This window comes from Dermacentor variabilis, chromosome 9, assembly GCF_050947875.1.
Source record: "Dermacentor variabilis isolate Ectoservices chromosome 9, ASM5094787v1, whole genome shotgun sequence".
NCBI classification, from domain to species: Eukaryota; Metazoa; Arthropoda; class Arachnida; order Ixodida; family Ixodidae; genus Dermacentor; species Dermacentor variabilis.
This window is the reverse complement of record NC_134576.1, coordinates 153,604,497-153,617,661: the sequence shown is the minus strand read 5'-3', so window position 1 is coordinate 153,617,661 and position 13,165 is coordinate 153,604,497. Positions and strand designations below refer to the sequence as shown.

The window sequence follows — 13,165 nt, the reverse complement described above, 5'->3', positions numbered from 1 at the left end:
TTGGTCCCGCGCCCCTCTAAGCAAGGCGACCACCTTTCTGTGTGGCGAACCTGTTCGGAAGAGCCAGTGTGGCGGAGCAGACTTCCCGGGATCTTTCACAAGCAGTCTGCGACTGCCAGCCTAGTGCCATATTCCTGTATTGTACGCGCATTTTTTACATAACAGGGAATAAACCCTCATTCATTGGTATCACAGCTGGAGTCGTCTCTACACCTTGCCGGTGAGTCAGCGAACCCGCCGCAGCGCCCCTTTGCGTGCGCTGCGGAGTGGGGACGAACTACGTGTCTCCTTAGACCTTAGCTAGCCAGGTCCGAGCATGTTAGCTTGAACCCCCACAAAATCGAGTGTGCATTAGATTTCTACTTTGTTCAGAAGCTTAAATGTAATTTCTACCATAGTTTTCTTCTTTAGACACCTAGAAAGTCAGTGGGTATTTCATTCGGTGGCATGCCAAATTCTCAAAGATACTGCCAAATGAATTGGCGGTGTGTTTTGACACTTTTTATGCATCTTGTTTAATTAGACCCGTCGGATAATTAGATCAATTTTGATGGTCCCATCAGAGTTGAATTAACGCAAGTCGACTGTATACCACTTTATATAAAATGGAGTTGTAGGATTTGCAAGAGCCAGTTGCCTGTTGCCCTCCTATATTTAATTCGAAGAGGTCCTGTTACAATGGTGGTTTTAAATGATAATATAGAGCAAGTGCTGTGAAGCCCACAGTTGCCTGCAAAAAAATCTCCATAAATGAAAAAGTTTGGTTAAACCACAGTCTTGGTTGATTGATTCGTGAGGTTTGTTGTTTCAAAGCAATGCTAGGTCTACGAAAGAGGCTGTAGCAGAAGGCTCCACAAATTTTGACCACCTTAGCGATGACATGACCGAAATGGTTATTGTTTTGCAAAGATCTGCAAAGATCTGAGCAACAATTTTTTTTCCCTTTGTTACTTTGTGAACACGCAAGGAAATTTTGTTAAGCAACACATAAAACAGTCTTGATTTTGGCGTAACAATGTGGTCACAGGAAGATGGAGACAAATTGATCAACATTCAGTGAACAAAGAGCCTGACAGCACAGAGCCAATGTATCGACAGTACGACCTGTCAGCAGGCATTTTTATGCACTAACGAATCTTTGATAAGGAATTGCTTACTATTCAGCTAAAGCAGCATTTGTTATATTGGCATTGGAAAGTAACATTTAATCTACAACATTCTCTGCTGTGCATATCGAAATCCACGTAACCTAGTGCCATATTTTTATTTAAATCAGCGAATACTGTATAGTAACACTTCGTTCCATAAGTGAATGCAACAGTTGCGCACAGGCCACTGGGCGCACAATGTTGTCTCGTGAACATGGAAGAGACTGACCGTCCTCACTGCCACAGGTTAGTGGACAGTGTGTGTCCCTGGTGAGCTGGGTTGCTGGACCATGACACACGTCCCACAACTGGGTGCCCTCCCCAAGCAGCAGCATTGCTGGCATTGAGCTGCAGGCCAGCCATCTGCTGTTGAAGCTGCACACACAGACAGAGAGTCACTCTCAGGCCAGTCAGAGAGTCACTGCTGCGAACAGGCAAGGCACACACACCTGGGGCAAATTGCCTGGCCGTGTCACTGGGCTCAAGAAGGGGTTGCTGGGGAACGGCTGCGCCTCTCCAGTCTCCCTGCTGCTGCTCACTGGCATGTGCTGCTGCAAACAGTGGAAAACACAGCTAGAGTAGAAACCACACCTTCTACAAAAAATAGCGCCCTTTGCCTGTGTTGTCACAGCAGTTCTGGAATTACTTTTGAGATCAGCAGCATGTCTGTTTCTCCCACTTGAGTACTGCCGTCTATTTCTCATGTTTCCGTCAAAAAGCATCAGATGAGGGGATACATAAAATTTTACCAAAAAACAACTACAGTGGTGCAACAAACATTTGACTTTTTGGTACAGGTAAAATCCGATTTGGCACACCGATAGACTTTTTTAGCTCAGTGTCTATCCATCGATATACCTGATATGGTCCCTATATTAACTGAAGTAACTGATAATACTAGTGGAGCTGGCTTTATGCGTACCAAAGAGATGTCCAGGCTTTAAATGAATAAACTTTCCTGTTGTTTACAGCGCTTCTACTTAAAGCTGCGTCTTTAAATGAGCAAAGAAAGAAAAGTTTATAGACAAAGGTCAACAAAACCACGGGTCCGGGGACATGTGAAGCTCGGCAGCACTGCAACAGGGTTGAGTCAAGTGTACACACACCACAGTAAACTTTTACATAGCAGATGACCCTGATGTGGTTACACACCTGACTAATAAGTTCCATAGCTTTTTACAGTTGGTGTTTGATCCATCGACTCATATAAATAATTTGCGGCTGATGTTTAAATTACTTGTGTTTAAGTATACTGACATGTACATCCACACACAAAAAAAAAAAAAAGAAGAAAATGGCAAATGATTAAACCATGGATCACATAAAAGGTTAAAAACTAAATTAGTATAGGGTTTCCCGTGCCAAAACCACTTTCTGATTATGAGGCACACCGTAGTCGAGGACTCCGGAAATTTCGACCACCTGGGGTTCTTTAACGTGCACCTACATCTAAGTACACGGGTGTTTTCGCATTTCACCCCCATCGAAATGCGGCCGCCGTGGCCGGGATTCGATCCCGCAGCCTCGTGCTTAGCAGCCCAACACCATAGCCACTAAGCAACCACGACGGCTCACATAAAAGGTTATCCAGTTCAAGCACCAAGTAAATAGATAATGTATGGCGTTAAAGGGGTCCTGCAACCCACCAGGGAAAGCTTGAATGACACTGTTGGCATCTTCTTGATCTGGCGATTTTGTGCACTTCCTAGAAAGGACATGACGAACGAGTGTGCCACTGCGATGGTTGGTTAAAAATATAATAAGTGGTTTACGTCCGCACAATACTGCGAGTATTGCAAAAAGAGCTATGGTATTACGATTCACAACCATTTTATTTGTTACAGAGCCACGGGCGAAGTGTTATAACCACAGAAATACAATAGCCGCCTCGCGACAGCCGTTATAAACAAAAATGATGCCATGGCCTCCGAGATAGCCTGTGAGCTGCCCAATTAAAGAGGCCATGGGAACGCCATCAACAGGCTGAGCAGGCTTGTCAACTGTGGTGCACCGACTTTTGCCAATACTCTGCAGTTATTGGCTGGCACCATATGGCGTCACAGGAGAGTGAAATGTGCACCTTAAAGATGTAAAAAGTCGAGTGGAGGGTAACTTATTTTGTTTGTATTTTGAGTGTTTTCTGACCAATAACTTGGGTTTGCATGGGTCAACTTTCGTAAGTCATTTCGGTTTGTGTTCGATGAAATTCTGAGAATAGATCTAAAGCAAATATAGTGGCCCAAAAATGGCGCTGGAGGGCCCCTTTAAGGAAATCTGAAGCTCTTCAAAAAGAAAGAAAAAAAGGAAAGAAAGAAAAGAAGGAAGGAAGGAAAGAAAGAAAGAAATTCATTGAATTATTGTAGTTCTTTACCCCATGAATATGAAAATCAGTTTAATAGGTCACAAGTCACTGCAATTCGCTTTAATTTAGCAATGACGAGCAGCAATGTCAGTGGAAGACAATGCAGGTTGGTTAACAGGCTCTGATGGTGAAGACAATCACTACGTCATCTTCGTATCAAGGAGGCATATGATTCAAACGAAGTACTCCCGTGACCCCTGTGTTGACATTCATCCTTGCACCCGGTCTTTTGCCACTACACTTTATGTACATTTTATGTCTTATATCTATTTGAACAGGGAGAATGGAATTGGCCCTGAGCTGAAGCTTCCTATATTATGTACAGGGTGTTATTTTTTTAGATACGGATTTTTGACAAAGCAATGAGCGCAGCTAATATGACGTTCTTGTAGACGAGTTCTAAGGCGAGGTGGACATACCTTGCCCTCAATAATGTGAGCTTCATAAGACTAATAAACAAAAATTAATGAACTAACTTTTTTATTAGTGACTTGGGGGCATTTGTCTACACGGCAAATTTGGAGGCGGTGACATTTTATGCACACACATATAAATATATTGAAAGTCACATCTAATTTGAGATATTCATTATTGAATTCCAAAGGTCAATCAAGGCAATATCGAGATTGAGTGTGTCCGGCTACACTTCAGACAGCAACACGCTGTAAAGAAGCGTGGTGTGTAGTATGAATGATAGCACACTACGACATATCCTATGTCACACAGCCAGGGGCGAAGCCAAGAGGGGGTGGTTCGCGCTGTCATGCACCGCTGACCAAAACAACCCCCGTCACCAAAAATCATTATGGATTTTGTCTAGAATGCCTTTTTCATGCTCGAAAAGACATTTAGGCGCGATCATTGCAACCTCTGGCTGGATTTCGTGGCAACACCCATGCACCGGGAGTCACATAACGCAAGGAGCCCCTTCCAAGCAGAAAGTTTCAAGGGCATTTTGATGGCGAGCAGGCTTGTTGCGGCCTCTTGCGGAGGCTGCGGAATCTACGGAGCGCATGGATTTCAATTCCAAAAATTTATGGGTATAAAGTTTCTATAAACTTTTGATGCGAAAGGTGCATTGACATTTCCAAAGTCGTGCTTTAAATGTTCAATTCCGGAACTTTGTGGGTTTAATGTTGTTATAGACATTTGATACCAAAGGTGCATTGACTTTTCTAAATTCGTACATCAGACCATACAATGAGACATGCCGAATCAACACACTATCAGCCAAATTGACTAGAGTGTACTACTCTAAAGTTAACAAAGGATGCAAGGTCTGATGAGACAAAGCATTATGTTGGTTCATTTGTGCCGTCAGGTCACTGAAAATATCAACCTTTTCTTTCACCTGGCTGAATAAACGTACACTCGCCAACTGAAAAAATTCAAAACACAGATTGATGTTTCGGCGCCCAATACGGGTGTCTTGATCACAATGAACGAATGCATGGTGGTCTTTCGGATAACAAAACCGGACCGATAATAGCTAAACTGGCTGCATTCACAGACAAACAGTTAATTTTGTCCTCTGCACCTAAGCTCAAAGATACGGGATACTCAATAGGGAAAGATTTTTTGCTGCGTACGCAGCAAGCACGGAAGAAGCTGTTATACTTCGTGCGACCGCTCAAAAAGCCATCCAAACTTTCGTCGATAAGCTGCACATAGGGAAAACAACCTGTATTTATGACCATGTTACAGATTATGTCGTAGAATATAAAATATAGCCACAAAAGAACTATCTGCAAGATCACGCTCAACCATGCCCCACTACATCAGTTTCACGCCTTTCAATAACTCTAACATCTGCAGTTTGATGCCAAAATGGGAATACCTTTGTTCTTTTCTTGAAGACAATGACTCAGATGCTGTCATTTTGACAGAAACTTGGCTACACGTCGACACGCACGATACGGAAATTTTTACAGGCTACAACAACTTCAACGTCTATCAGCAAGATCGTGTGGCATGACGGGGAGGCGGTGTGCTGATAGGCATTAAGAAATCTCTTCATTTTCCATCCCTACAAACTCATCTCTTGAGATAGTCTGGGTAGCATGCTTGACCCCAACAAAGAAAATATTGATTGGTGCTTGCTACCGGCGATCAAAATTTTTCAGACAACCTTCGATTCAGATCACGTGTACCTTCTCGGTGATTTTAACTTTCCGCAAATAGACTGGCTTTCCTTGTCTTCATGCCACCACTCAACAAATTTTCTCAACCTTACTTTAGATTTTAATTTGTTCCAGGTTGTAAGCAAGCCCACTCGAGAATCAAATATAATTGATATTGTGTTAACCAATACCCCCGAAACTGTAGAAACAATATCCTACATAGATAGCTTCAGTGATCATAAATTGCTTCAAATAACACTTCACGTCCCACTAGACCATGCAGGATCAATGACCAAAGGAATTCGCGACTTCAGCAGGGCTAATTACGTTGATATGAATTCTGATCTGGAACACTTTTTAATGAGACACTTTTACCTAACTTTACTGATCGCACAACCGAAGAAAACTGGGCACGGTATAGGAACCAAATGTCAGCTATGATTGATCTCTACATTCCCTTAAGAACGATTACTAATGACAGGACAAATCCTTAGTTCAATCGATCGCTACGTAGACTACAAAACACAAAAAAGCGCTTGTATCGCACCACAAAACATGGGTGTGATCCTTCGGCATTAAAAAAATACAAAGAATTCCTTAAAACACATACTAAAGCAATATGCGATGCTAAAAAAGAAAAAGTATTACTGCAACGACCTGCCCTCTCTCCTTCAACACAATTGTAAAAAGTTCTGGCGAACTGTGTCCCCTCACCACAACTCTGATCGTATTTCATAGTACGATGCTAACCAGGCACCAGTATCGACAGTAAATGCCCACTCATATTTCGAAATTTATTCTCCTCAGTGTTTACACGGGAAGATCATTCCAACATGCCATTTGTACCTGAATATGACTGGCACTTTATGGAACCCATTACCATTACTGCTGATGGCTTTTCACACCTCATTGCTAACCTAAAGGTATCTACATCGGCCGGTATAGATAATATCAATTCTAATATATTACAAAATACCTTGTCAATTTCTAGTCAAATATCCTATTTATTCAACCAATCCTTAATGTCAGGAAGGCTACCAGCTAACTGGAAGGTTGCAAAAATCGTCCCCATGTTCAAAAGCGATGACAGCCATTCACCCGATAATTATCATCCGATACGCGCTCACATGCATTTGTTGCAAGCTGCTGGAACATATTATCGTGTCTCATTTTTCAGTCACCCAGAATCAAACAACTTTTTCTTGTCTAATCAACACAGTTTAGAAGAACTTGTTGTTGGGCGAGTTGGTAGATATTAGCGAGCATTGTTTAACTGCGCGAACAAACGAACCACAAAGACAGCGGACCTGCGCCCGTCCTTGTCCCTCGCTGTCTTTGTGGTTCGTTTGTTCGTGCAGTTAAACAATGCTCGCTAATCAACACAGATTCAGAAAATATTTTTCTTGCCACACACAATTATTGGAATTTACCACCGACTTATACTTCAGCATGGATGCCAATAAACAAACTGATTGCATGTTCCTTGATTTTTCTAAAGCCTTTGATCGCGTAGTTCATGGTCGACTAATATCCCAATTATGAGCCCTTAGACTAGACTTACATTAACTTGGATCTGGAATTTCCTTTTTCTCCGTCAACAGTTCACAGTGGTTAATAACTTTTCCTCCCCCTGTTGCCATGTATCTTCCGTTGTTCCTCAGGGAAGTGTTCTAGGGCCCCTTTTATTTTTGATCTATATCAATGACCTACCGCTCAACATATCATCATGCATGCACTTATTTGCGGATGACTGTATTGACACGTGCACTTAACTTTATCGGGCGACCACGTTTCGCCGCTTAACAAACGTTATCGCACAGCGCAGGACGCGCCTGCATGTAAAAGAAGTTTCTGGAATGTTATCGATGGTTCCGTCCAATGTCTTTCACCGCAACTTGTGTAATCTGATTGCATCTATGCGTGATGCGAATAGTGTAGAACTTTGTGGAAGACACGCGGGTCCCAGCGGTTAATCTGGAACATTCGACAACCGATCTATAAAAGCCGACGCGCTTGACCCGCTGATCAGATTTTCGACGACTGCCGACCGTGTTCGCCGCTGTTGTTGTGCTATATGTGTAGCCTGTTTTGTGGGCACAGGTTCGCCCAATAAAAGTTAGTTTTGTCGTTCACAGTATTGCTACTGTGTTCTTGAACGTCACCACCATGTGACATCTGGTGTAGGTGCTTTACATTCATGTACCGGATGCCCCCGACAAGCCGTAATCCAAGCCCGGACCGCAAAGACAACACCAACGTCGTCCAAGAACACCGTCCAAGAACACCGACCAAGCCGCCGGCTACAGCAGCTGCCCCCAGAACACGGTTTACTACCAGATACGACCAAGAAGACAGCCCAAGAGGATCGTCCAGAAACGACCAAGAAGACATCCCCAATGGCAGCCGCAGCAGGCCCAATAATTCTTCAGCACCCCCCCCCCCCACCCCAGCCCAGGAAACCACAGACATTCCGCGGTTCCACATTTGAGGACCCGGAAAGCTGGCTGGAAACGTATAGGAGGGTGGCTACGTTTAACGGCTGGGAAAGCGACAACAAGCTGCGACATGTCTATTTTGCATTGGAGGACGCCGCCAGGACGTGGTTCGAGAACCAAGAAGCCACCTTAATGACCTGGGACCTGTTCCGAAGCACCAGAGGAAATGAGCCATCTATTTCGCCAAGCCGACCCTAAAATGCCCGAGGAGAAGAAAGTCCGCCTGCTCATGCGTGGTGTGAAGGAGGAACTTTTTGCCGGAATGGTACGAAGCCAACCGAAGACCGTCGACGAGGTTCTTCGTGAGGCCAACAGCATCGAGAAGACACTCGAGATGCGAAACTGGCAATTCGACTGCTGCACCAACTCTACAAACTATGTCGGAGTTCAATCACTGGCCTCCAATGACCTGCGCGAAGCGATCAGGGCAGTCATACGAGAGGAGCTTCAGAAGATCTTCCCGTCATCGCAGCCTCAAGTGGCCTCGATCGCTGACATCGTCAAAGATGAGGTTTAGCGGTCGCTTGGAGTTCCAGAGGTGCAACCTCAATTACCGCAACCAGAGCCAGAAGCGATGACCTACGCCGCCGTCGCACGCCGTCAAGGTCCTCCTCCGCGACCGCGCCAGGGCCCTGTAACGCTGCAATTCCGTCGACCGCCGCCGCCGCCAGCACGCCCACCTGTTGCCCAGCGCAGCTACCCAAGGAAGACAGACGTTTGGCGCGCTCCTGAGCACCGCCCGCTCTGCTAGCACTGCGGAGAAGCGGGTCACGTCTAGCGACGATGTGAGATGGGACTGCGAGGTTTCGCCGTCAACACTCCGCGCCCGCAGCAAGGTGAACGCCCTCGCGATATCGCCGACTACCTCGCCGCTACTCAGTGGAGCTCTCGACGACCGTCGCGTTCGCCATCACCAGGCCCCTACCTGTCGCCGCAGCGCCGACCATACACTGGCCCAGCCTGGGGCCGGTCAGCGAGGCCATATCCGGAAAAGTAAAAGCAGCAACCGATGGAGGTGTGGTTGCTGTTCGTCGAACTGACGAATATCCTCCGCCGCCAACGAAGACGCCGAAAAAACTACCTCGACGACATAACGACATGCCACCGTCGCGACGAAGTCTCGAAGCAAAGAATGTGACAACGAAAGACGACCTGACGACGTCACATACCAGCCACAGGTCAATGCGACCCAGTCGTGATCCGACGCCAATACCGAACTGTAATGCAAGACAAAGAACCACCGACCTCGACGTGCTTCTCGACAGCCATGCAGTCACCGCCTTAGTCGACAAAGGGGCTGATTACACCGTCACGAGTGGACACATCGCCATCCAGTTGAAGAAAGTTAAGACTACATGGGAAGGCCCTCAAATTCAGACCGCTGCAGGACACCTCATAACGCCGACTGGAATGTGCACGGCAAGATTTACCATTCACGACCGGACTTACCCTGTCACCTTCGTTATCCTCCAACAGTGTTCATGAGACGTCATTCTCAGCATGGACTTCCTCAACCAACATGGCGCAGTCACCGACCTGAAGTCGAAGTCAATAACGCTGTCGAAAGATCATGCGATACCGCTGGAGAGCCTTCCTAGTCACCGCGCCTTGAGTGTGCTCGAAGATCAAGTGAGCATCCCGCCTCGCTCAAGCATTGTTATTTCGGTCGGCACCGAAACACCTGCTGACGTAGAAGGCGTCATCGAAGGCGACCAACATCTACTGCTCGACCGTGAAATTTGCGTCGCAAAGGGATCGCTCAACTCCACGGAGGGCAAGTGGAAGTTATGCTAACCAACTTCAGCCAAGAGTTCAAGCACATCAACAAGGGCACGACAACCGCATAAATCGAGGAAATTGTGGAAACCAGCAATGCCTTTGTCCTCTCGGATTCTGCCGCATCTACCCCGATGAGCACAGTCCCCGAACCAGACTTCGACATGAATCCAAGTCTTCCTATGAGTAAGCAGCAATAGATCAGAAGTCTTCTCCGACGATACAAAGACTGCTTTTCGACGTCATCGAGGATTCGACAAACACCAGTTGCAAAGCATCGCATAATAACCGAAGAGTGCGCTCGACCACTCCGCCAGAGCCCTTACCGAGTTTCGACGCGAGAACGCGAAGCTATAAGACAACAAGTCGACGAAATGCTGCGCGACGACATCATCCAGCCATCGAAAAGCCCGTGGGCGTCTCCAGTTGTTTTAGTGAAGAAAAAGGATGGAACCCTACGTTTCTGCGTCGATTATCGTCGACTGAACAAGATCACGAAGAAGGACGTATACACCCTCCCACGGATAGACGACGCATTGGATTGGCTCTGCAATGCTAAATACTTCTCGTCGATGGACCTCAAATCTGACTACTGGCAAATAGAAGTCAACGAGAGAGATCGCAAAAAGACCGCCTTCATCACGCCAGACGGCCTTCATGGGTTCAAGGTCATGCCATTCGGACTGTGCTGGGCGCCTACAACATTTCAGCGCGTCATGGACACGGTGTTAGCAGGATTGAAGTGGCAGACGTGTCTTGTTTACTTGGATGACGTCGTCGTCTTCGCCGGAAATTTCGACGATCACCTTAGGCGGCTTGCGAGAGTGTTAGAGGCCATCAAGTCATCAGGGCTCACTCTGAAGCCGGAAAAGTGCCGCTTCGCTTACGATGAGCTTCTGTTCCTTGGCCACGTAATCAGCAAAGCTGGTGTCCGCCCAGACCCGCAAAAGACAGCTGCCATCGCACAGTTCCCGCAACCCATCGACAAGAAGGCAGTGCATAGATTCCTTGGCATGTGTGCCTACTACAGGCGCTTTGTCAAGCACTTTTCACGCATGGCTGCGCCGTTGACACATCTTACTAAATGTGATGTTGAGTTCAAGTGGGAAACGTTGCAGTCAGACACATTTGAAGAACTCAAACGACGCATGCAGTCGCCGCCGGTACTTACGCACTTCGACGAATACGCCGATACAGAAATCCACACTGACGCCAGTAGCCTAGGCCTCGGTGCCGTTCTTGTCCAGAGGAGAAACGGAGACGAACAGGTGATAGCTTATGCTAGCCGGTTGCTGTCAAAAGCGGAAGGCAACTATTCTACTACCGAAAAGGAATGCCTCGCTATCGTTTGGGCTACAGCTAAATTTCGCCCTTATCTATATGGCAGGCCATTCAATGTCATCAGCGACCACCACGCGTTGTGTTGGCTAGCGAATATAAAGGATCCTTCAGGACGACTGGGGCAGTGGAGCCTCAGACTACAAGAATATGACATCACTGTAACCAACAAGTCCGGACGAAAACACTCCGATGCCGATTGCCTATCACGCGCCCCCATTGACCCGCTGCCGCAAGATGACGAGAATGACGACGCATTCTTTGGAATGATAAGCGTGGAAGACTTCGCTGAACAGCAACGGGCAGACCCGGAGCTAAAAGGCCTCGTCCAATATTTGGAAGGGCACACCGACGTTGTCCCCAGGGCATTTAAGCGCGGATTATCTTCCTTCACGCTTGAAAACAATCTACTCATGAAGAAGACATTCTCACCAGTCGGCGCCAACTACCTTCTTGTTGTTCCGTCGGCGCTGCGTCCAGAAGTACTGCACGCCCTACATGACGATCCAACCGCCGGGCACCTCGGCTTCTCCCGGATGCTATCGAGGATACAAGAAATGTATTACTGGCCGCGCCTAACAGCCGACGTCGCCCGTTATGTCAAGACATGCCGAGACTGTCAGCGACGCAAGACACCACCGACAAGGCCAGCGGGACTACTACAGCTGATCAAGCCTCCTTACCGACCTTTTCAGCAGATTGGGATGGACTTGTTGGCACTGTTGTGGCGACGGACTACCTCACCCGCTTCGCTGAAACTAAAGCTCTACCGAAAGGCAGCGCAGCCGAAGTGGCGAAATTCTTTGTCGAAAACATCCTGCTGCGACATAGCGCCCCAGAAGTCCTCATCACCGACAGAGGAACGGCCTTTACAGCGGAGCTCACCCAAGCCATTCTGAAATACAGTCAGACAAGGCACAGGAGGACAACGGCCTACCACCCGCAGACGAATGGTCTTACAGAGTGGCTGAATAAGACCCTCGCCGACATGCTAGCAATGTACGTCGACGTCGAACACAAGACCTGGGATGCCGTCCTGCCGTACGTAACATTCGCTTGTGGAACTTTGTGGAAGACACGCGGGTTCCAGCGGTTAATCTGGAACATTCGACGACCGATCTATAAAAGCCGACGCGCTTGACCCGCTGATCAGATTTTCGACGAACGCCGACCATGTTCACCGCTATCGTTATGCTATATGTGTAGCCTGTTTTGTGGGCACAGGTTCGCCCAATAAAAGTTAGTTTTGTCGTTCACAGTATTGCTACTGTGTTCTTCAACATCACCACCATGTGACAGTATCATATACGGTACAATTACAGATGTCGAAGACCATATCGCTCTTCAAAATGACCTTAACATTATTTCCCATTGGTGCAAAATCTGGCTTATGTCCCTTAACCTATCCAAATGCAGGCTCATAACCTTCAGTCGCAAATGCAATAGTTCTAATTTTACATATGTCTTAGATACTATACCTGTATCCCAAGCTCCATCATATAAGTACCTAGGTGTGCATCTAACACATGATATTTCCTGGGCCTTGCACATCACCACCATTTGTGCCAAGGCTTCCAGAACTTTGGGTTACTTACGTCGTAATTTACGAAACTGCACGACCAATATACGTAAACTTGCCTACCTAACATACGTCCATCCTCAGCTCGAGTTCGCATATCGATTTGGTCTCCTCATCAAAAATATCTAATTTCCATGATCGAAGCAATACAAAACCGTGCTGCTCGTTTCATCTCTCAAAAATACAGCCGTCATCTAAGCATAACTCAAATAAAAACTGATAATACTCTCGAATCCTTAAACACTCGTCATTCTGTCGCTACTGTTTGTTTGCTACACAAGTATATAAACTGCGCTTATCTTTAACCTCTATCCCTAGAATCTCCCATGCACATGTCCAATCGATTA

General features: G+C 46.6%; 1 protein-coding gene across 3 annotated transcripts in view; it reads right to left on the bottom strand.

Annotated features, from left to right (window-relative positions):
• LOC142557849 (stromal membrane-associated protein 1) overlaps window positions 1-13,165 on the bottom strand; it is a 159,606-nt gene that overhangs the window by 43,000 nt on the left and 103,441 nt on the right. For 2 of the 3 annotated variants that reach the window (XM_075670050.1, XM_075670052.1), the window contains exons 9-10: window positions 1,598-1,699; window positions 1,378-1,523 (exon numbers count right to left, since the gene is read on the bottom strand). In XM_075670050.1, the coding sequence (XP_075526165.1) occupies window positions 1,383-1,523; window positions 1,598-1,699 (243 nt within the window). In that variant the 3' untranslated portion in view covers window positions 1,378-1,382. The remainder of the gene's footprint in view (window positions 1-1,377; window positions 1,524-1,597; window positions 1,700-13,165) is intronic. The other variant, XM_075670051.1, reaches the window with a different exon arrangement.